At 39.0% G+C, this 24,354-nt stretch overlaps 1 protein-coding gene across 6 annotated transcripts in view; it reads left to right on the top strand.

Annotated features, from left to right (window-relative positions):
* The window catches only part of LOC104587580 (protein ALWAYS EARLY 3-like), a 115,808-nt gene that overhangs the window by 69,934 nt on the left and 21,520 nt on the right, over positions 1-24,354 (top strand). For 5 of the 6 annotated variants that reach the window (XM_088900288.1, XM_088900290.1, XM_088900289.1 and 2 more), the window contains 6 exons: positions 13,161-13,238; positions 14,991-15,226; positions 15,338-15,400; positions 17,134-17,460; positions 17,560-17,738; positions 23,997-24,279. In XM_088900288.1, the coding sequence (XP_088756414.1) occupies positions 13,161-13,238; positions 14,991-15,226; positions 15,338-15,400; positions 17,134-17,460; positions 17,560-17,738; positions 23,997-24,279 (1,166 nt within the window). The remainder of the gene's footprint in view (positions 1-13,160; positions 13,239-14,990; positions 15,227-15,337; positions 15,401-17,133; positions 17,461-17,559; positions 17,739-23,996; positions 24,280-24,354) is intronic. The other variant, XM_010245245.3, reaches the window with a different exon arrangement.

Genomic DNA, 24,354 nt, shown 5'->3' with positions numbered 1-24,354 from the left:
ATGAATTGTCCAGTTTTTAACTGCAGAGATGGCTAAAAGAAGTCTGGTCGTAGTCATCTTGGCACAGGAGCAAAGGTTTCCTCGTAGTCTCTCCCATATTCCTGTTTATAGCCTTGAGCAACAAGTCTAGCCTTATACCTATCTAGACTTCCATATGACTTCAACTTAGTAGTAAACCTAGCGGTTCCCAACGAGAGAGGCTTCAGAAGGAGCTTTAACCAAATCCTGGGTGTCATTCTCAAGAAGGGCTTGGATCTTAGAGTCCATGGCATCTTTCCAATGTGGAATTGCTATAGCCTGTGGATAAGTCTTGGGAATATCTTTGGTGGATAAATCAATAGAAAAGGAACTATGGTTTGGGGAATAACCATAGCGGTCAGGAGGGCGGGAAATTCTAGAAGAACGACGCAAAGTGGGTGCAGTGGGTTCAAGTGGTGGATTAGGAGAACTTACAGGAATGGATGGTGTAACTGGATCAACAACTGATGTTGGAGAAGACGAAAGGGACATAGGAGCTGATGTAGACTTGTCTTCTGAAGTAGGTTTGAAGTTGTTGCACGGGTGATGGCGAAGCATTTGGAAGATCTGTCGAATCAAAGTTGTGCAACAAAGAAACTAGAGGAGTAGGAAATTTAACAATATGCTCAAAGAAAGATATGTGCTCAAGAAAGATGACATAGCGAGAAATCCTAATACGACGGGCTTCGGGATCATAACAAAGGAATCCCTTGTGGTCAAGACTGTACCCCACAAAGGCACATAAAGTTGCTTGTGCAATCAACTTGGTGCGTTCATGGGGTGGAAGATAAACGAAGCAAACACAACCAAAAACTTTGAGCAAGAATAGGTTTGGAGGTTTGTGAAAAAGGGACTGGAAGGGAGAAGTGTTATTTGGAACAGATGATGGAAGAAGATTTATTAGATACACAACAGTGCTGGCTGCTTCCACCCAAAACCAAGAAGGAACATGAGAATCTTGTAAAAGGGTCCGAACTACACTCAAGATGCATCTATTCTTTCTTTTTGCTACTCCATTTTGTTGAGGAGTACCTGGACAGGATTTTTGGGATTGGATTCCCTGTTGTTTCAAATAAGCCTGAAAATCCCCATCAGAGTACTCTCCCCCTGAATCAGATCATAGGACATATTTTTCTTTTAAATTGGATATCAACATAAGCTTGAAATAGTTTGAATGTATGATAATCTTCAGATTTCTTGCGGAGAAAATAAATCCAAGTGAAACGAGTGCAGTCATCAATGTAAGTAACAAAATATTTGAATCCTAGTCTAGAAGTAATTGGAGACGATCAAACATCACTGTGTATTAAATAAAAAGGAACTGTTGCATGCTTAACATGAGAAGGAAAGGGTAAAATATGACTTCTGCTCAAACAACAAGTAATGCAAGATTTATCAACATTCTTAAAGGAAGCAGTAGAACTCAGTAAACTACCAGAAGCAAACAGATAATCAAGTTTCTTAGAAAAAAGGATGACTAAGGCGTCTATGACACAAGTTCTAGTCATTATTACAACTAAAAGGATGACCCTAGCCGACTAGAGAATTTCCAGTTATGGGTTGGAGAGTCTGTTTGGGTGTGGCACTCAAGGCTTGGAGGGTTCCTTTTTATCTCCAAAAGTGGGCGGCTGTAGATGGAAGTGGTTTAGATAGCTTTGGTTTGAGCGGTTACCTCTTCTTTCTTTCTCACCGAAGGCCAGGTACGTTGAAACCCTAGTTTTGGGTCTCTTGAGTGCTTGATTGACCTTAGTTGGGTCTATAAAGGTTGAAAACATTGACTTTTGATTTTCGTTTGATTGATGGAGCAATCTGGAAGTGAGGCGAAGCAAATCCCAGTGTCGGGGGTTGGTCCCATTGATTCCATTTTGTAGTCGAGGTAAACTAGGGTTTCTAACGGGTAGTAAGGTGATGTCGGATGAGACTGATCCCACATAAGTCAACACTATCTGTGGATGACTTCAGCCAAGGAGATTTGGGATAGTGTGACAGAGACATACTCTCAGAAATTAAATGTTGCAAGGGCCTACAAACTGAAGAATAATGTGAAAAATTAAAATCAGGGGGAGAAGAGTGCGGCTGTCTACTATTCGATGTTGAAGTCACTATGGCAGGAGATAGATGTTATGGAAGCATTTGTATGGGAAAGCACCAAAGATGCAGAAACTTTCAGGAAATTTTTGGAAAGGAACAGGGTGTTTGAGTTCCTTATAGGACTCAATCCTGAATTTGATATTACAAGGTAGAATATCCTGGCCAAGGATGAAGTGTCACTTGCTCAGGCATACTCTATGGTGAGCAGTGAAGAGAGTAGGCGACAGGTACAAGTACAAATCCCACCTCCTCCATAACATTTTGCACATGCTGGATTAAAACCAAAGGGGCTAAATGAAAAGAAGGAGATGATATGTGAATACTACAAGAAGCCGAAACATACTAAGGATTCTTGTTGGAAGCTTCATCCAGATCTTCTTCTTGAGAGGTTTCGGAACAACAACTTTAAGGGTGGTCAGTCTGGAAAGCCCAAGAATGCAAATGTTGCTACAATATCTGAATGTGAAGAAAAATCTGTTGTTGAACAGCTGGCAGCAGTGAAGGCAAAATTTGAGAAATATGGGAAGTTGATAAACCACTTGGAGTCTATTGTTGCATCTTCCTCCTCAGGCATCCCCTCTACATCTGCTTTTGCCCATTTAGGTATTCGTGCTTCTGCAAATCATGCTACAGCCTTAGGTAATCATAGAATTCCTTGGATCATAGATTCTGGTGCATCAGACCAATATGACTAGCATACCAAACCTTTTTTGTTCATACCAGCTCCTCTCGGGTAGAGAGAAGATTTATCTTGCCGATGGGTCTCTTGCTCCCATCTCTGGCAAGGGGAATATTAAAGCCTCTGACTCACTTGTATTATCCTCTGTCCTTCATGTTCCCAAACTTAGCACTAACCTTTTATCTGTTAGTAGTTTAACAAAATCAATGAACTGCAACATAACCTTCTTTCCTACTTATTGTGTTTTTTAGGACCTGAAGTCTCAGAGGACGATTGGGAGTAGCCATGAGGCGAATGGGATATACTTGTTGGATGTCTTTGATCAAAGTCCTGGAGTAGCTAGTGGAGTAGCTTTGGAGTTTGTTTTATCAGAGTCAGTTAATAGAGTCATGATATGTCATTTCAGATTTGGTCATTTGTCTTTTTCAGCTTTGAGTCATTTGTTTCCAGAAGTGTTTAAGGGAATATCCCTATCGATTCTTCATTGTGAGTCATGTGAACTTGCAAAACATTGTAGACAATCTTTTTTAGTGAGTAATAAAAGATCTGCTTCTCCTATCCATATTGTGCACTCTGATGTGTGGGGGCCATATCATTTACTTGCTATGGGGGGTTACAAATATTTCATTATTTTCATTGATATTTCTCTCGTTACACCTGGATTTACCTTATGAAATCCCGAGATGAAGTACCAAATATTGTACAAAATTTTCATGAACTTATACTTACCTAGTTTAACACTCGGATCAAAATATTCCAATTTGATAATGCAAAGGAATATTTTGAGAAGAGTCTTTCCTCCTATTTTGATACCTTCAGAGTTATTCATCAGAGTTCCTGTTCCTACACTCCCCAACAAAATGGAGTGGCTTTCATTCAAGAGTCTTTCCTCCTTTTTGCTTCCCATGTTCCTGTTAAGTTTTGGGGTGATGCTGTCCTTATAGCTACATACTTGATAAACCGAGTGCCTTCTTGGGTTCTGGGGTTTAAAACTCCCTTTAGCTTGCTTTTCCCAAATGAGGATCTCTTCTCTCTTCCTCTCAGGGTGTTTGGGTGCACTTGCTATGTTCATGTTCACAGTCATCAAAGACATAAGTTTGAGTGCATACAAGTGTCTCTTTTTGGGATATGCTTCCACACAGAAGGGGTACTGCTGTTTTGATCCGGTTCATGGCACTCGCTTTGTTTCTAGAGATGTCACATTTGCAGAGTATGTTCCTTTCTTTGGTACTTCTCTTTAGGGGGAGCATTCAGAGGAGTTGTTTGCATTGTCACCATCTGTTCCTCTTCCAATTCCCATTGAATCTTCTATAGAGTCTCCTCCAGTCGAGTCATCTATTCCTGCTTTCTTCTCCAATCTTCCTTCTTCTTCTTGCTGTCTTCTTCTTCTTCCTTACTTTCTTTTGCTTTAATCTGAAATATTCTGCTAATTTTATTGGTTTGAATGACATCTAATATGAAACTGGAAGTTAAACTTCCACAATGCATAGTTTGATCCATTAAATTTAACAGGAAGGACATCCATTCTTTCCGAAGCCATTAGCATAAAAAATTGCTGATTTCCAAGACTGATATCAGAAATCGAAGAAGAGATGATGTGGGAAGGTACCTTTCACTCAGATGTCCAGAAAAGGAAACCGTCACAGTATGCTGAACCAAGAGAAGAATAAAACCCTTCTTAAACCAAATCGATTTCAACCAGGCTGAACAGGATCACAAGAACTCCTCTGGGCGACAGTAGATCTTGAGTTTCAAGCAGATCTGATGTCTCCAAGTGCAGGTCAAAGAAAAGAAGTAAATCTGGTGGTGCAGACTTCTAGATTTCAGACAAGATCTGATTGTAACAGCCTTGGGAGAGAATATTCTAGGGCACTAAAGGGTTCCCAAGTATTGTTAGGAAGACCCCTAGATGCCAAAAGATTCAAAGAACAGAGAAGTAAACTCAGTAGATCAGATCGTGACTTGCTTTGATACCATGTCGGAGTCTGATCTAAGTCTGTAAACCCAGGAAAAAGGAGAGACAGCAACAGATTTGTGGGTGTGTCCAATGGAGAGATCAACACCCTAAGAAAGATATTTATATTAAACTGTAAAGGACCAAATTGTCCTTAGTGTACAAGATAAAATAAAATACAGCAGGAGGTAAAAATACAAAAAATAGCCTCCTCGGCTAACTCTCTTTATCTCTACAGTTATATATTTCCATCTCTCTCTAATGAACTGCCCAATCCCACCTCTTGAGGTCACTACAAAGAGCTGATGCAAGTCTAGCTCCTTTCCTCCTATAATAGGATCATGGACTTGGTTCCCATAGTAGCATGAAGGTTCTCCAGGGTATCCATTAAAAGCTTCTGATTAGCTACAACATCTTGATACTTTGCATGATACAGGGAGTGGACTCTAATAGTATCTAATAGAAGAGGAAGCCATTATTGATTCCCTCCTACCACCCATATCATCCTCTCAACTCTGCTCAAGTATAACTTAGCACTGACAATTTCAAATATATTATCCTTTGCAATGCTCATTGCAGTCTCACAGCTTTATGACAAATAACTAAGCTTAGTGATAAAATAGTCAGTGAATCATCACTTTTTCTTGTGGGATCTTTTGCTCTTTGTGAGTTCAAGAGTTCTCTTGTCTCCTTTCTAGCACAGGAATTAAGAGCTCACTCTTAATGAACAGGATAGAAGAATTTGGATCCCACACCCTAAGGGTGTCTTCTTGTGCATCCTTTTTTAGTCTCTTTTGCTAGTCAGGTTCCCCACAGGTTTTCCATTCTACTGAAGTCTGGTGTAAACCAGTCCCCCCTCCATAAGGGTTTGTAAAACGGAGTTTTGATGGGAGTAGCCAGGCATCACAGGCCTTTTAGGAGTTGGGAGGGGATTATTAGGGATAAGGAAGGACATGCCCTTGCACTTTTCTCAGGACCAGTGGGAATGGGGGACTCTACTAGAGCTGGATTGTTTATAGTTATGCTAGGAGTTCATATTGCAAACTAGCTGAATGTAGAAAACTTGATGATTGAAGGTGATTCTGTGCTGGTAGTGGGGTGGTTGAAAGATCTGGAATCTGTGGTTAGCAAGAAATGTGGCACTGACACTGAGTATACATTGGGTGAGGAGGACTGCTAATGCTTTTGTGGATACTTTGGCTAAGCAACAGGTGAACAGAGATCTATTGTATCGGGTTCAGTTGTAAGCTGGTAATGTTAATTTTATGATGGGAGAGGTTGCATCTCACGCCTCTCCTAGGGTTCCTTGTGCTGGATACCTTTTTCGATTAATAAAATGCATATTACTTGTAAGAAAAAGGAGATGTGAAGCAAATAATATATCAGGTACTCTAGCCAAACAAGGGGCGAATATGGATCAATTGTTTTGGGGAGTAACTAATAGGGATCTAGCTTATAGCTTTTGTACATAATACTTAGGGGTTGTAGTTGAGGCTACCTAAGGACCTTGTGATGCCTTTTTCTGTTGGAAACTGTAAATTTTATTCAATAGCATATGAATGTAGTTTAACTATACATAATGCATTACCACCCTGCAATGATATTATTAATTTATGAAGAAGCCCAAAACAGCTCAGCCCTGTTTGTTCCTTGCTTGGTGAGTGCATCAGCCTAGCATTTTCTATTCTTCTAGCCCATTTGAATCTCCCTCATTTTTTTGCTAGGTGCCACACCTTTCGCATAGCTATTCTGTGGTTCCAAACTCCGAAACTATCCATTCTCACCTAGCCTCCTACTAGTGTAGAATCACCTTCCACCTCAAATTCTGTTTGCCTAACTATTTTGTAATCCTCAACCCTTGTCTTTAATTCTTTATGCTAATATTTTTGGCCTCAGAGAATCTCCATAATGAAGTGGCCCCAAGTATAAAGCCATAATTCTGCCTTCATGGTTTTTGGAAACTTCACCCACTTTGGATGGTCTGGGGTTGCTACTAGGGTTACCATCAAAATTCAGTTTGATTTTATTACATTTTGGAGTTCATTTCTCATGTCTTATGTGCCTTCATGTAGTGGAAGCCTCCACCACTATCCGTCCTCTAATAATGTTGTCCACTGAGTAATCTTTGAAAAGTGCCAATTTTTTCACCTAATGTGCTACCTTCACAATTATATTCCCTATGATTGCCTCCCTGGTTTTCACCTTCACCTGGAAAATTCTATTATTCCCTTCTTCCCAAATTGTTCAAATCACAACTGCTCTAGTGGCTTCTATATAATTCTTCCCCCTTTCTTTGGCTGTCTTAGAAAGTCAAAATCAAAGAGGCTGGAAAGGTATTGTGGAGTTCACCTACAAGAAAAGAATGGAGAAGCGTTAGAAGCGAAGATGATGGAGTGTATGAGCGGGCTGGGAAAAAGGGGAAAAGAGGGAGAGATTATTGGGAAGAAAGAGGTAGAAGGTAGAACTCAAGGAGTGGTTTGGGCCAAAGAGTGTGGATCTGATAAGGATAAATCCTTTGAAGCAATGAGTAGAGAGGATAGGGCTGAAAATCACTATTCTAGCTTTAGAAAAGGTTCAGAAGAAGGAAATTGATGCTGGTGGAAAAAGTGGAAAAATTCAAAGTTGATTGGGGCAAGAGTGTGGAGTCAGGGGAGAGAAGTGGGAGGAGGAAAGGTAGTAGGTTGAAAGGATCAGAAGAAGGGCTCTAGTAGTTGTGTTGAAATGAAGGTTTTGAGTTGGAATTTTAGAGGGCTGGAAAACACAAACAAAAGAAGGATTATTATGGAAGTAATCAGGAGAGGAAAGTCAGAGGTGTTGTTGCTACAAGAATCAAAAGATAGGAATTTGACAGAAAATGGGTGAGGGGTATCTAGGGAGGTAGGGGCATTGGGTGGGCTCAGGCTCCTTTGGGGTGCTTCCAGGGGGATAGTTACCCTTTGGAGTGAGGATTTGGTGGAATGCTTAGAGGAATCGATAGGTAGACTCTTTGTATTTGTAAAATTGTGAAGTGTGAATGACAATTTTGTTTGGGTTATGATGAATATTTATGGGCCTAATTCATATAGGGAAAGGGATGAAATGTGGAAGAATGGGTAGACATTAGAGGTTTTTGGCAAGGTCCTTGGTGTGTGGGAAGTGATTTTAACGTGATTATACGTACTGAAGAGTCTAACAATCCAAGATAGAGGGTAACCACCAGTAGGAGAAGGTTTAATAGTTTTGTAGAAACCTTTGTGCTTAAGGAAATTGTGACTGGACAACTTAGATTCACTTGGTCCAATAGTTAGGAGAACCTTGTTTGTTCAAAATTGGATAGATTTCTTGTTTCCCAAGGTTGGGAGGTGCATTGGGATAACTTGATAGGTAGAACTCTGCCTAGACTCACTTCAGATCATTGGCCTATAGCCTTTGTTAATATTTTAATGGAGGATTGAGGCCCTTTAGTTTTGAAAATATGTGGCTTACTGCCCTGGATTTGTATAGAAGGTTAGGGACTGGTGGGAACAGGACAATCTCCAAGCTGAGGGTGAAGGGATTAAATTTCATAGGAATCTTCAAAATCTGAAAGAAAATAATTAAGGAAGGGTGAAGGGATTAAATTTCATAGGAAGCTTCAAAATCTGAAAGAAAATAATTAAGGAATGGAATATTAATAATTTTGGGAGAGTTGAAGAGAGAAAATCAAGCTTGATTAGTCGAATTGAAGAGATTGATAGAAAGGAAGAGTAGGGACAAATGGTAGAATGAGAAAAGGAGGAGAGATTAAATTTGAAAAAATAGTTGGAAGCCACCTTGTTGAAACATGACATAAATTGGAAGCAGAAATCAAGGGTGAGATAGATCAATGAAGGAGATAAGAATGAACATTTCTTCCATATGGTTGCAAATGAGAGGAGGGAAAATTTCATATATATGTTGAAACTGGAGGATGGTACAACAATAGAAAGATATTGCAAAGGCCTTTGTGGATCATTTTAAATCAATTTATAGAAGGCTAGTTTTAGAGAGATTGAAGTTGGAGGGTTTGGAGTGGCCATCCCTAGATGTACTTTGAGTAGAGATTTGGAGAAAAAATTTGATTTGGAAGAGGTAAAGGATGCAATGATGCAATTTTTTCTATGGATTGTTTTAAGGTACTTGGACCTGATGGTTTTACCATGGATTTCTACTGAGATTGTTGGGAGTAGATTAAAGGGGACTTAACGAAAGTCTTTGAGGAATTTTTTCATAGAGGGATTATTAGTAGGGATGTTGGTGCTACTTTCATTGTTTTGATCCCTAAGAAATCTGGGCTCGCCATCCCAACGATTTTTAGACCAATCAGCTTGGTAATGAATTAGTACAAAATTCTAGCCAAGGTCCTTTCCCTTTGGTTAAAAAAGGCTCTCTTGTCAATTATCTCTCAATTTCAGGGGCTTTCATTGAAGAGAGACAAGTCTTGGACCAATTGCTTATTACCGATGAATGTGTGGAGGAGTTTAAGAAATTCGGGAGGAAGGCTGTTGTTTGTAAGCTAGATTTGGAGAAAGCCCACGATTTTATGGATTGCAATTTTTTAGTTGAAGCCTTGAGGAGTTGTGGTTTTGGTGCAAGATGGTGCAAATGGATTAGAGGGTTTTTGCAAACTTGCCATTTTCTAGTCTTGGTAAGTGGGGTGGTAAAGGACTTTTTTTTTGTGCATTAAGAGGTTTGAGACAAGGGGACCCCTCTCCTCCTTTCTTTTCATTGTCATAATGGAAGTGTTTAGCAGATTGATTTTGAAAGCTAATGAGATGAGATTAATAAAGGGGTGGCGAATAGGAAGAGATAGATTGGTGATATCCCACATGCAATTTGTGGATGGCATCATCTTTTGTGAGAATGAGGATGAGGTAGGGGCTAGGAATCTAAGAATGTTAGACGTGTGGGCGGGAGAGTTAGGGTGCTTGTCAAGCGATTAGCCATTGAATTATTTAATGGAGAGGTTTGAAAAGAAGTTGGCAATGTGGAAGAGAAATTATATCTCTCTAGGGGTAGGATAACTCTTATTAAGTTGATTTTAGCAAACTTCCCAGTTTATTACCTCTCAGTGCTTTGCAAGCCTTAAGCCATAATTAAAAAGTTAGAGAAAATAATGAGAGATTTTTTTGTGGGAACCAGGCGAGGAAAGGAAAGGTCATTTGATCAAGTGGGAAGTAGTGGGTAGAAGGAAGGATCTTGGCAGATTGGGATTAGGAAGATTGAAAAAAAAGAAAAAAAAGAATGTGGCACAAGGTTGTGGTTGGCATTCATGGGCTCTCACAGAACATCTGCCGTGTCTTTCCCGATTAAAGAATTTTGTTGTTGGCCTATTCCTCCAAAAGCAGGTGCTTTTTGTTGGGTTTTCCATGGTGCAATTAATATATGTGATTTGCTGTAGAGGAAGAGACCCGGTTGATGCCTTTCCCCAAATTGGTGCTATTTGTGTGAGTCTATCAATGAAACTGCTTATCATTTGCCCATTTCTTTTCCCTTTGCTTGCTGTATTTGGGATTGGTTTTTTAACTCTTTGGTTGTAGGTGGAACACCCTTGACTGGCTGGACTGGTTGTTTGATGCTTCTACTTTCAGGTGGCGAAAAAGAAGGGGGAGAATACAATGGAGATGCACGAGGGTAGCAGTGGTATGGGCACTATGGGAGGAAAGATATCTGTGAATCTTTGAGGAGAAGAAAAGAAGCAAGGAAGCTTTGATAGAAGGGATTATGGTAAAAGTGGCAGACTGGATAAAATCTTTGAGTGTGTTCTCTGACTTTACCTTCGGTGATGTAATCAGGAATTAGGGAACAGTTGCAGCCTCATCTTCCTCCAAAAAGAGAATATTTTTGATGAAGATACAAGGAAAGGTGATAAGCAATCACCTGAGGGAAAAGAACAATCCAAGGAACACCCAACAAAGATAAAACAAAACCCAGTAAGCCCAAACCATCCCAACATGGCCAGCCCCTCAAAAACCAAACCCCTTGCAAAAATACACATAAACGATACAAAACATTGACCGAATACAACCCCGATCATCAAAACAAACAATACTGATGCCCTTACAAGACCCCAAGCACCCACAACCGCTACCCAACAAGAAGACCGACTCAATCAGTCTTCTGGTTTGATTTTTTATTGCAATCTTCTTGTTGTCTTCTGACTACATTTTTGTGTTTTCTTACTATCTTCTTGGGCCCAATGCCAAATGGAGCTCCTTTTATCCTAGCAAACACCTTTGACACTGCTATCTGCTGTTGACTTTTTCTGTTCTTCTGAATTCTGCATCTTCTAGCTATGTTTGAGGTTCCTATAGCTAGAAAGAGAATATTAAGGGATTGGGATCCTTGTCCTCCTGAGTTAGGTTTCCTTAAGCTAAACTTTGATGGCAGTAGCTTTGGTAATTTGGGTTCTTCTGGAATAGGAAGGGTGATTAGAAATGAACATGGGAGAATTGTGGGATTGTATTCAGGCCCTATTGGAACAGGAGATTCCACAACAGCGGAATTGAGTGCAATTATGTTTGGGGTGCAAAAAGCAGTGGAAATGGGGGTAAGGAAGCTGGTAGTTGAAGGAGATTCCAAAGTAGTCATAAGCTGGTTGAAGGAGAATGAAAAAACTCCCTGGTACTTCAGAAATGAGATCAAAAAGTTTAGAAGACTCTCAAGGGACATGCTTTTGTCAATTCAGTGGATTCCAAGAATGGTCAATAGTCTAGCAGATTAGTTAGCAAAGCAAGGGGTTAATAGGGAACAGTGTTTTTAGGCTCAGTTGTAAAGATAAAGAAACCAAAGTTTCTTGGTTTGTGAAGGTTGAAATTACATAGCGGGGTAGCCAAGGCTACCCATGACTTGTACTTGTTCTATTCTTCTTAATTAATAAAATCTTTTTCTGTTACTGATCAAAAAAATTCAAAGGAGAAAATGAATAAATTTGAAAGAGAACAAGGAGAGATATGTTGAGATGTGCTTAATCCAAGGGAGGCGCAAAAAACTGCCCAAAAAAATTTATTGCAAAACATTGAAGGCAAGGGCTAGGAAACTGAGAAGCTGATAAAATTGCATTTTTTTTAATTCAAATGCGATTATGTGAAGAAATTCATCATCATTCAAGCCTTATCCCAACCATATGGCTTTGCTACATGATTTGTATTTCTTCAATCTATTCTTTTAATGCTATATCCAAATGTTAAATAATTGGTGCTTAAATCATTTCATACTACATCTACCATGTCCTTTTTGGTCTACCCCTATCTAGCCCCTTGGATTTGGAACAAATCACTTCTTACTGGTGTTGTTGATGGTATTCCATGCATGTGACCAAACCATCTTAGTCTATTGCTTTGAACGACTTCATTTCCAGTCCTGTCCTTTCTAGTTTTCCACTCATCCATCTCAGCATACACATTTCTGCCACACTCATTTTTTAGACATGTTTCTTGATTGCCCAACACTTTGTTCCATACAGCATAGCTGGCCTTACAACTATTTATAGAATTTTCCTTTTAATCTAAGTTGTATTCGCCTATCACATAAAGTTCCAGATGCAATTGAAGGCAGACTCTTGAGTAGACATCTTATTTCTTAGTTTTTTTATGGCTCTTGCTTCTCTTGTTTTGTTCATTTAACAGTGATAGGATTTTCTCCATTCTTTTGCTTTTCTACTTCTAATCTTGCTTGATATGGCTTACTGTTGTTTTCTTTTTTACTCTTGGATTTGTTTGATATACTAGATATGCTGAGCATATTCTTTACATTAGCCTACCTATTACTCAAGGAATTGGTGGCTTGAGTAGGTAGATTTGGTTGGGGAATCCATAGTATGCCAAACCTAAGGTATTTTAAGACTTCTCTCCTTGGTGTCATAGTCTTACTGTTTCTACCAATATGATTGTTCTGCTTCTAAGAAGGAAGAAGGAGAGGAGCTTGGAGGGTCTTTCGTTCATTTTAGTGATTCTCAAATTGGTAGTGATTTTGAAGTTTTAGAGCCTTGTTCTCTTTAGTGACAGATTAGCCCAACTATAGATGGACAAATATTGAAGCAAGGGCATTCTTAGAAGTGATTAATTTTATGGTTGCAATATTCTTATTATGAAATGCAATATTGATAGTTCTTATTGCATCTTGTGCTTAAACTCCTCCCTTTTATTCGACTAGATTTTCCCTCTTTTAATAAATTGTCATTCTTTCTTTATACTGAAAAAATGCATGCTTGATCAATTTTTTATTCTTTGACAAGATGCAATATTTTTATCTGAAAGCTTATCTGTATTTCTGTTTCATATTGAAGAGTTCTTGAGCATCATTTTGTTGAACAGAAAAACTAACCTCACTTTTAACCTTCATTTTGTTCACTCTTGTCTTTTGAATGTTTGTTATAAATTCCATTCTTAGTTCTCTTATTATTTATCATATTTTTGTTAGATGAAAACTCAGCCTTGGATGCACTGCAAACTCTGGCAGATTTATCTTTGATGATGCCATCATCTACAATGGAATCTGGTAAGCAGTTTTTTCTATTGTTAAAGGGAGGGATTTGGACATATCCCATTTTCCACAATAGCACCTCATGTTTTGACTTCTATGATCATTACAAACATTGGTTTATTAACCATTTCACTAGGGCATCAAAAATGTGGTGTGCCCAAATGTGATGGTCTCACTAAATTCAAAGATTCCTCTAACTTCTTATTATCTTTTGGCATCCTTTGGACAATGTCATTCTTCTACCTCCAGATCTGTTTCCTTCCACAATGACTGCAAGGCTGAAAAGTACATAGAAGCAAATGCACCCCCTGCCGCTGCTGAAGATCATTATTCTCTCTTCTCAGTTGACACACATAGTTTTGACAATGTTAAGATGCACGGAACTCACCAGCCATGACATAACCATTAAATTTTCCTGTTCCGTCTTTCCATGTGCAAGATCTTCAAGGTTGAGTTCCTTTTCTTTACCAGTAAGGTAACCCAATTTCTCCTACCACCAACATGGAGCTTGGCAGATTGCACCCATTCTAAGAAATTTGTCCCATCTGATTTTACATTTGTTATTTGAATGTCTGGACAGCTGATAGATATCATACCAGCCCTTGCAACCTTCTTGGAATCTTGGTTATCTGCCAACTTCTTGGTCAAATTAAATCCCAATATTCCACACTGCCAATTTCCTCACAATCAAATCCTACAGGGTTTTGGGAATGCAATTTGGAAATAGGAACAATAAGAGATATACCATGCACTTTGACTAACAAAGCATCACCTTATTGCCAAAAAACATTTTCAAACCCTTCCGAACACTGCTATACATCAATTGGGCCGTATTACAGTCCAAATATTGAAGAACAGGGCTGGGTAGAAATATTGGAAGGAAGAAAAATGCCCCAAAAATTCAAATTAGAATTTTTTGATGGTTAAGAGGCCGTTTGATAATGGCTGAATTTGCTGAACTGAAACACTTACTGCTTTGTCTTTTAGTTGATAAAATAATTAAATAATAATTTTTTTATCAATAACTGTAACTTTCATTAATTAGTGAAGAGATAAGAGTGCACAACTACAAGTACAATTGGAGATAAAACAGCTTATCTCCAATACCGAAAATTTGCAATCTAGCCCAAAATGTTTGATTTCTCCCAACCCCTTGTTTTGCCAAAGCATCAGCCATTCTGTTAGCTGTCTTTTGAACCTATTGAATTCTAATATCCATATCCCTTGTTATCCATTTAATCTGCTTTAGCTCATTTTTGTACATCCATAAATCATTTCCTTTGTTTTGTAGCCACTTAACCACCAACTGATGATGACAGAAAGAAAAAAAACATCAGCTTGTGCACATCTAACTCCTATGATTTAACCACCCCTTCTACAACTGCCATTGCTTCAGCCGCCAATGAATCCCCAAGAACTAATTGGTCGTGGGAAGAGTGTCACCACCTGGCCTAACTCATTTCTAAACAATCCTCCTACACCTGAGGGGCCTGGATTTCCTCTACTACTGCCATTAACGTTCAATTTTATGTACCCCTCAATTGGTGGTATCCAAAATAAACTAGTCCGGAGGTGAAGATGATGAATTTTCTTTAAATATGATTAAATAATAAAATTTTCAAGGGTATAGTGATCCACCCAGCTTTGAACTAACATTATTTCTCCCTCCTATTCAGAAGGAAATTATGCATCAGAGTACAAGGAATTTTTTCTGTTATGAAATTTCAGAGATAATAATTTAGTTTGTTGCTTTGTTGGTGATTCCAGAGTCATCTGTGCAATTTAAGGAAGAAAAGAGAACTTCTGACATTGGTGATTCCAGACCTAAAATTTCAACAGCTGAGGAGAAAGCTCATCAGTCAATGGCTTGTGTTGAAGATGCCGGTCTAAAAGGTGCCAAACTGGGAAGAGATTCAGCTGTTGATGTTAGTACACTTTCCGAAGCAAAGCAGCAATCTACCCCTAAGATGAAAAGTAGACAAAGAAAGTTATTGGCATCAAAAGTAAGACATATTCTTGTTGGAAAATTCCTTTCCTCATGCAGTTGCACATATTCTGAAGTTTATCATCTAGTTAGCTGGGTGATGCTAATGACCACCCAATTTGTTCACTAGTTGCAGGTTGCAAAATCTGAAACTCACAATGATCCTTATCTCAGTGAAGCTCATAAAACTGAGGTATGGAAATCCTTTTCTAATCTTTACCTTTTTGGTGTTATTATTATATGATTTTGTCAGATTACAGATATTTCTGGTGTGATTGTGGGGAAGGAATGTAGTCCTTTACATGTTCAAGGAACTTATATATTGTTGTCTATACAACTTTGATTTTCTTGTCTTCAGTTCAGACTATGTAATAGTTGGTATTGTTATAGATGCTATTCTAGGAACCTGGGCAGCCAGGTCCATTTTGAAAGCTGGGTGATGAGTTTTCTTGGAGATGCACCTCACCCTAGGCCAGGCTTATTGGGGAAGCACAATTTTCTTTCGATTGGGAACATGATGAAGATTTCTATTAGTGAAAGTTAGGGAAGTTACCATGTCCCTGGGATCCAGGGTGATTTCATTTTGAATGTTTAGAACTCCTATTTCTATATAACTTTACAGTACATAGAACATTCCTACTAGAACAATCACTGAATCTTCTCATATGACTCATTTGTTCAATTCGATATGGTTGAGGACTTAACTATCATGGACTCCATCTGGTGTTATCCATAAATCGTGAATAATTTTTTCAACTTGGTTGAGCTTTGAATGATTTATTAATGCTGTAGTTTTTGGCTTTGTTAGAGACTACTCGTTTGATTCAGAAGCAAATGGTGTTCATCTATGTTTCTATTCCGTGGACTTCCTTACTGGTTAGTTGCTTGGTAGCTCCACTTTATACCTACATATTTCTCTAGCATTCCATTGTCCTCTGTAGTCATGAAAGCCAAGGGAGTTACATTAAAAGTTTCTGCTCTTCCAGATTCTGTAATCTCCACTTGAGTCTCTTGACTACAAATTATTAAAGCTGTAACTTCACACCTTGTTTCAGCCACCACCAAAACCTTGTTTGGCCTCAAACTTGTGGTCTTCTGGAGTTCTTGATGTCCCCCATTGATGTACGTACTACAATAATAAAAGCTCCATAGCCTGAAGGAACCCTAGTTCTTCTTTCAGAGCCCCTTGACAAACATGTCTGCTCCCGTTCTTTGAACCTCTGTCACCTAAGAGTTCTGTTGTTCGTTAGTCACCCTGTTATCTAGTTCCCTCTCACCTGTTTCTGCATCAAGGCAGTGACCACCATACATATTTCAGGATCTCAATCCCTTGGTGATTACCCCCTATATACTATATGATCTATCTTTTTATTCTAGACAAGGGGGGCATCAATTAATATGAGATTACATGCTTAATGTAGTCTTGAGCTTTTAAGATAATATTTTGTCATCAGATTATTCTTCTGTAGCATCAAATATTAGTGCATCTTCTCATTTCTCTTCTGAGTTCTATGTTTCTTCTTTTTAATTTGGTGTTACCTTTTATCCTTTTTTTTTGAGCAAAAGGTAAAGTATTATATTCATTCAGCTTGTGAAAGCATACACAAGTATCACCATGTACAGTGAGCCACTATACAAAAGTATATTATGCTGCATCAATCCTACCAGACATTACAAAAACATAGTAGCAGGATGCAGTGAGATGTATTGATGAAATGATCTGTTGCAGCTATTCAAGAATGAATAATTCCCAAAAATTTCTTGGCAAAATCTTCAATTGAGCAGCTTTGATTCTGGAATACTGTCTGATTTCTCTAATTCCAAATGCACCAAGATATAGATACAGGAATTGTACTCCATAATCCTATTTCTTTTAGCTTTTTCAAGTATCTAACCCATGCCACTCTGGATGCCCCTGATTTATAGGTCTCAGCTGAAGAAGAGAAGAAACCCATGACAAAAGGTAAACGTACTAATCAAGTTAATATGTTGCCAAAACAAAGGAAATCAGTTAAAACTTTAGAACGTTCTTCTTCAAGTACCAATCAGCAAGGAGGGAATGATTCAGCTGTATCAACTATAGAGGTTGCTCCTGTAAACCAAGTTAGTTTACCCACCAAGCTCAGGAGTAGGCGTAAGATATGTATACCAAAGGCATTGATCCCAAAGGAGTTGAGATCTTCTGAGAGTTCTGGAAATGACCAATTGAATAGATACGCTTCCTCACTCCATGACAAGGCACTTGATCTGAAGGTAAAAAATATTCCACACTAATTGTTTGTTAAAACTTATTTTTGAAGTCCTAACTGCCAGTTTTTTTACTTTTATTTTTTCCTTTTCCTTCAATTGCAGGAAACACTTTCTCATTGTCTGTCATCTCCAATGCTGCGTAGGTGGTGTGCTTTTGAGTGGTTCTATAGTGCAATCGATTACCCATGGTTTGCTAAACGGGAGTTTGTTGAATACTTGAATCATGTTGGCTTAGGCCACATTCCAAGGCTAACTCGTGTTGAGTGGGGTGTCATAAGGAGGTATTTACTGTTTATTTTTTCTTCTATCAGTTATGATGTGATTAAAGTATAAAGATAACATGCATTATATATGGAAGTTTCTCAGCAAAAAGTATATGCAATCTTTTGTGTCCATTGGTGTATGTTAGAAAATAGTTGCCCATCTTGATGTGGGATGTGGTAGGGTGACCTACAAAATAGGCCATGCTTCCAAATCAAGAGGTGCAACAATAGTGCAAGGGCTTCTAGATGCCTGGGGTGAATGCCCAAGTGACACAAAGCTCAACTTTAAAAAGTAAATAATAACCAGAATATGAAATTATGCAATCTGGATTAAATATACAAATAAAAAGCACATAAACCTTAATAGTAGCATGGTGTGATAATCCATAACCATATTTCATAAAAACAAATTGATAATTCAAAATCTATAAAACACCATAATCCAAATACATAGAAGACATACAAATCCGTGATGGAAGAAGAGTGGAGCCCTTGTTTTAGTGGATCCTTGTTTAGTGTGTCAGAGTCAAGTCGAGAGTTTAGAAAGAGAGAAAGAAAGAGACGAGATTTTGTGGGTGTGACCAGTTGACTCCCTAAAAGATATATTTATAATAAAAAGGTAAAAGGACAAATCTGCCCTTAGTGTACAAAAGAAAGAGAGTACAAAGAAGAGTGAAAGTACAAAAATAGCCCTGCGGCTAGATCTCATAATCTCTACACTCCCCCTCAAACTGATGCCTAGGAATAAGCATCAGTTTGTCCATGAGAAATAGATGTCGAGCCCGAGTCATCGCTTTAGTCAACAGGTTTGCTAGTTGGAGCCCGGAGGAGACATGAGGAAGCGATATGGTACTCTCAAGAAGGAGATCATGGATGAAGTGGCAATCAACTTCTGTGTTTGGTGCGCTCATGGAAGACGAGGTTGAAAGTAATTTTAATCGCACTGACATTGTTTACATAGAGAGGAACAAACGATGATGGCTCATTAAGTATTTCAAATAAAAGAGCCTGAAGCCATATCATCTCACTACATACGGAAGACATAACCCTGTATTCAGTTTCAGTGGAAGATTTGGACACAATAGCTTGTTTCTTGCACTTCCATGAGATAAGAGAGTTGCCTAAGAATACACACCAGCCAGTAGTGGATCGTCAGGTGTCAGGGCATCCAGCCCGATCAGCATCTGCATAAGCCATAAGATTAATAGGGGATGAGTAAGATAAGAATATCCCGTGTGATAGGGTTTCTCCCACATATCTAATGATCCGATGAACTGTAGATAAATGTGATTGTCTTGGGGAAGACACGGGCTGGTTTACTATCTGAACTGCATAAGATATATCTGGCCGAGTCATGGTGAGAAAGATTAAACTGCCCACTAGTTGACAATAAAGGGTAGGATCTTCAAGAAGAGAACCATCATCTTTGTTGAGTTTCAAATTCAGTTCTAGTGGGGGTGTCCACAATCTTAGAGTCACTAAGATTTGCCAGTTTAACAAGATCAACCACATACTTTTGTTGGTTAACAAAGTAGCCCTGGGAGTTTCTGCTCACTTCAAGTCCCAAGAAATATGTCAAAGGCCCCAAGTCCTTCACCTTAAAGGACTCACTAAATAATTATTGTAGCCTAGCAATTCCTTTTGTATCATCCCTTGTAATGAGTATATCATCGACATAGAGGACTAATATCGTTACTCCCTGCTTTGGCCTTAAGATGAATAAAGAATAATTAGAAGAACTCTAGATAAAGCCAACATCAGTGATGACAGATCTGAACTTCTCAAACCAGGCTCTAGGAGCTTGCTTCGAGCCATAAAGTGACTTCTCCAAACAACAAACAAGTTGTGGATCTATACAATATTCGGAGGGGGCTTCATATAGACTGTCTCTTTCAACTCCCCATGGAGAAAAACATTCTTGACATCCATCTGATGGATTGTCCACTGTTTGGCTGCAGATACAGCCATCGGAAGTCGTATAGTGGTCATTTTAGCTACAAGAGCAAAGGTCTCCTCATAGTTTATCCCATTTTCCTGTTTGTAGCCTTATGTAACCCGCCTAGTTTTGTATTTGTCTAGGCTTCCATCAGATTTTAGTTTCACAGAGTAGACCCATCGACTTCCTATGAGAGATGTCTCAGGTGGAGTTTTGACCAGGTCCCAGGTGTCATTCTCAAGAAGGGCTTGAATCTCAGAATCCATGGTTTTGCTATAGCCTGCTGGTAAGATCTGGGAATGTCTATGGTAGATAAAACAGCGGAAAAGGAGCTATGGTTTGGTGAAAAACCATAACAGTTAGGTGGGCGAGAAATTCTAGAGGAACAGCGTAAAGTGGGAGTAGTGGGTTCAGGAGGAAGGCCAAGTACACTTACTGAGGCAGTTGGAGTGACTGGATCAGCAACTGGTGGTGGAGAAAAGGGGGGCATTGAGACTGAAGGAGGTCGTTGCTTTTTGGAGTAGGTCTGAAGTTGTTGCGTATGTGATAATGGAATATCTGAGGTGCCTATAGAATCAAAACTGTGCAACAAGGAAATAGGAGCTGGGATTTTTGAATTATGTTTAAAAAAGGACACTTTCAAGAAAAACTACATTACGAGAGATTCTAAGACGACAAACCGAAGGATCATAGCAAAGGAACCCTTTATATTCAGAACTGTACCCCATAAAAGCACACAAAGTTGCTTGTGTAGTTAACTTTGTACATTCATGAGGTGGAAGGTGGACAAAACAAGCACAACCAAAAACCTTGAGCATGGATAGGTCTGAGGGTTTGTGAAAGAGAGATTGAAAAGGAGAAGAGTTATTCAAAACAGATGGCGTAGACGATTTATGAGATACACAGTACTGCTGGCCACCTCCACCCAAAACCAAGAGGGTACATGGGAATCCTGTAGAAGTGTTCTGGCTACACTCAAGATATGCTTATTCTTTTGCCAACCCGTTTTGTTGTGGGGTGCCTAGACAAGATTTTTGGGGTTGAATTCCATGTTGTTTTAAATAATTTTGGAAATCCCCATCAATATACTCTCTCCCTGAATTCGATTGTAGCACACAAATTCGAACATCAAATTGGGTAGTAACATAGGTGTGAAAGTGTTTAAATACAGTGTACACTTCAGATTTCTTTCGAAGAAAATAAGCCCAAGTGAAACGAGTATAGTCATCAATAAAGGTTACAAAGTACTTATATCCCAGCCATGAGACAACTGGAGACGACCAAGCATCACTATGTATTAAATAAAAAGGAACTGTTACATGCTCAGAATGAAAAGGAAAAGGTAAAATATGACTCTTACATAAACCACAAGTGATGCAATCTTTATTCACATTCTTAAAGGAAACAGTAGAAACAGGTAAACTACCAGAAGCAAGTAACTGATCAAGTTTCTTAGAAAATGGATGGCCAAGGCGTTTATGCCACAAATGCCAATCATTATTACAGTTAAAAGATTCAGAGCTAGAAGTAGTAGAAAGCAAACACGAAGTAGAAGCAGGAGCAGTCTTATTCTCCTCAAATTCCAAAGCAAATAGTCTTCCCAGTCTACGCCCGTTCCCCTTCACCTCCCCAGTTTGCCAGTCCTATATCAAATAACCATCAGAAGTGAATGAGACATTGTTACCTTCCTCTACAAGTTGGCCAACAGAAATCAAATTGGTGGTAAGCTTAGGTACAAATAAAGTTTTGGATAAGTGAAACAAAGATGACTTAGAGGTAGATAAATATAAATCATCACAGCCAAGTGTGTCCAGCTTTTCACCGTTTGCAGTGATAATGTCTATTAGGAAGATGGGGTTTGGGATACTGACCGAGAGTGGCCCCTGTCATATGGTTAGAGGCTCCTGAGTCAATATACCAGAGGTGGTTCGGTGAAGGGCAATAGGCCGGTGACTTACCAGACAAACCAATAGCAGAGAAGGTTGAAGAGATGACCGAGGACATGGGCTGTCGAATCCGTTCTTCAGACTTGCTGCCGGAGGTGTCGTTTTGGCCAGCTATAGAAATAATAGAGGAGGAGGCATTTGAACCATCTACAACAGTCTGATAGGCCTTGTAGTTTCCTTTCTTCTCATTTGATCAACTACCTTTTTGAGGCCAGGTAGGACATTCAATAATAATGTGGCTGACCCACTTGCAATATGTGCATGTGCTCTTCTTACAATGGGAGACAACGTGCCCATACTCCTTACATTCATAATATTGTACCTTAGAGAAATCCTTCTTCCCTTTTGATTTAGTTTCCAGGAAGACAACATCAATGTTGGAATCTTTCCTTTCATCCAGTGCAATCTGTGTAGTCAATCTGGTTTCCACTCTCAAAATCTCTCCAAGGATAGTATCTAAGTCAGGAAGTGTTCCTCGGCTTAGGATATTAGACTTGACAATTTCAAACTCAGGCCTTAGATGCATTAGGAAATGCATAATTTTCCTCCTGTCAAAGTGTTCCTTCATGTAAGTCTGAAGGATCTTTCTCATGTGAACTAACTCACATTTTGTCCAAATGTTGATGAATCCGGCATAATATTCCTGGACCTTTCTGTCTCCCTGATAGTATGAGAAGATGTCAACCTCTATCTGATGCTGTCTAGAGGTGTTCGATTGCTGATAAACTTTCTCGAGATACCGGTACATCTCATAGGCTGTCCTATACCCTCTCATATAGCAATATCAGTTTCGACTGAACCTAGAATCCACGACGCAATTTTTGCGTTGTCAATGTTCCACTGATTAAGTCCCTTAATGTGAGTCATCAGGTTTAGATACAAATCCATCCAGATATCCCCAAAGACCCTTAGCATCGACATGGAATTGAAAGTTAAACTTCCATAATGCGTAGTTCGTACCATTGAACTTAATAGGAAGAACCTCCATCCTTTCTGATGCCATTGGAAGAAAAAAAGGCAACAACACACACTTCCAGAAAACAATAAGATTTGAACCAAAGGAAGAGTTGATCAAAACACACACTTTCAGCTGATGTCCAAAAAAGGCAACTGTAAAGTTCTGCCGAACTGAAGAGTGGATTAAAACCCCTCAAAATCAAACCGATCCAAACCAAACCAAAGGGAGTCAGTAGATCTGCTTTGGGCAACACTAGATCTAAGATTTCAGGCTGATCCGATGTCTCTACAAGGAGATCTAAGAAGAAAGGTGAATCTGATGGCGCAGCAGTCCAAGAAAAAGATCTGTAAAGTTCAGATCTGTAGCCGATCTAGGAAGAAGATTAAAGGACACTCAAGAACTTCTCAAATACTGTTAGAGAGTTCTTGAACCAGTGGTAACTGAGATGTTATGTGTGGATCAGGTCATGACCTGCTTTGGTACCATGTCAGAGTCAAGTTGAGAGTTTAGAAAGAGTTGTAAGTGCCTTGCTTATTCCTCCCTACTGTAGTCACAATTCACAAAGAAGGAATTATGTCATCTATAAATAGTTGGTCAGATTGTTGTTGCACTTGTGCCCCTCCTCCACCCTCCACCCTCTTGTCAACCCAATACTTTCTTCCTTCATGATTAGTCAATTAAACACATCCATAATAACTGTGCATAGAAGGGGAGAAAAGCGGTCTCCCTGTGTTAACCTTCTCTTGGATGGGAAGAAATCCTTCACTACCCATTCATCAACATTGAATAGTGACAAAACTTCAAACAACCCATAATCTGCATTCTCAATCTTTCACCGAAACCTAGTCAACACTTCCTCCAAAAATGATCAAGTACCTTGTCATAGGCCTTTTCCAAGTCCAATTTGTTCATCCAATCTTTCTTACCAGATTTCTTCAAGTCTTCAAAACATTCATTGGCGATTAGAATCTGGATGGTCATTATGGAGGGAAGTACTTTTAAGTGCAGACAAGGGACTTTTCCTATGCCTTTATAAGCTTGATTGGTCTGAGGTTACTAACTTGGATTGATTCAGGTGACCTAGGCACTAAAGTTATGAAACCTTTCAGCCTGATACTTTATCATTGCATGAAGCAATATGGTCCTTGCAATCTTTTATCCATAGAAGATATATATCTATTTGGACATCCTTTGGTTTATCTAATGATCAGTGGGTATAGCATTTGTGATGGAACTTTCCACAAAAATACCTTGAAACTTTTATATGCGGTTAAGTATATACTTCTTGTTTTTTAATCAATAAAAATAAATGTTTTTCATAAAAAATACTTTTTTATCTATATGAAGCTTTTTTTGTTCTTTTTATTGTTCTTTCAAGCTCATCAAGAAATGTTGGCAAGATTATTACTTAAGATTTCTCTTATTTGGTCATGCAGTTCCCTTGGAAAACCTCGGAGGTTATCTGAACAATTTTTAAGGGAAGAAAAGGAGAAACTAGAACAATATCGTGAATCTGTTTGGAAACATTATGCAGAACTCCGTGCTGGTACTAGGGAAGGCTTGCCTACAGATCTAGCACGGCCTTTATCAGTTGGACAGCGTGTCATTTCATCTCATCCCAAGACATGTGAGATTCATGATGGTAGTGTACTGACAGTTGACCGCAATAGATGCAGAGTTCAATTTGATCGGCCTGAACTAGGGGTTGAGTTTGTTATGGTAATGTTTCTTCTTTTATCCCAAGGAAAAGATAAAACTTAACCCAACTCGTCTTTTTTTTTTATAGGAAGCGAA

Source organism: Nelumbo nucifera, chromosome 3, assembly GCF_055504915.1.
Source record: "Nelumbo nucifera cultivar China Antique chromosome 3, China Antique-T2T, whole genome shotgun sequence".
Lineage (NCBI taxonomy): Eukaryota > Viridiplantae > Streptophyta > Magnoliopsida > Proteales > Nelumbonaceae > Nelumbo > Nelumbo nucifera.
The sequence above is the reverse complement of the archived record's forward strand: the minus strand, read 5'-3'. Positions and strand labels throughout refer to the sequence as shown.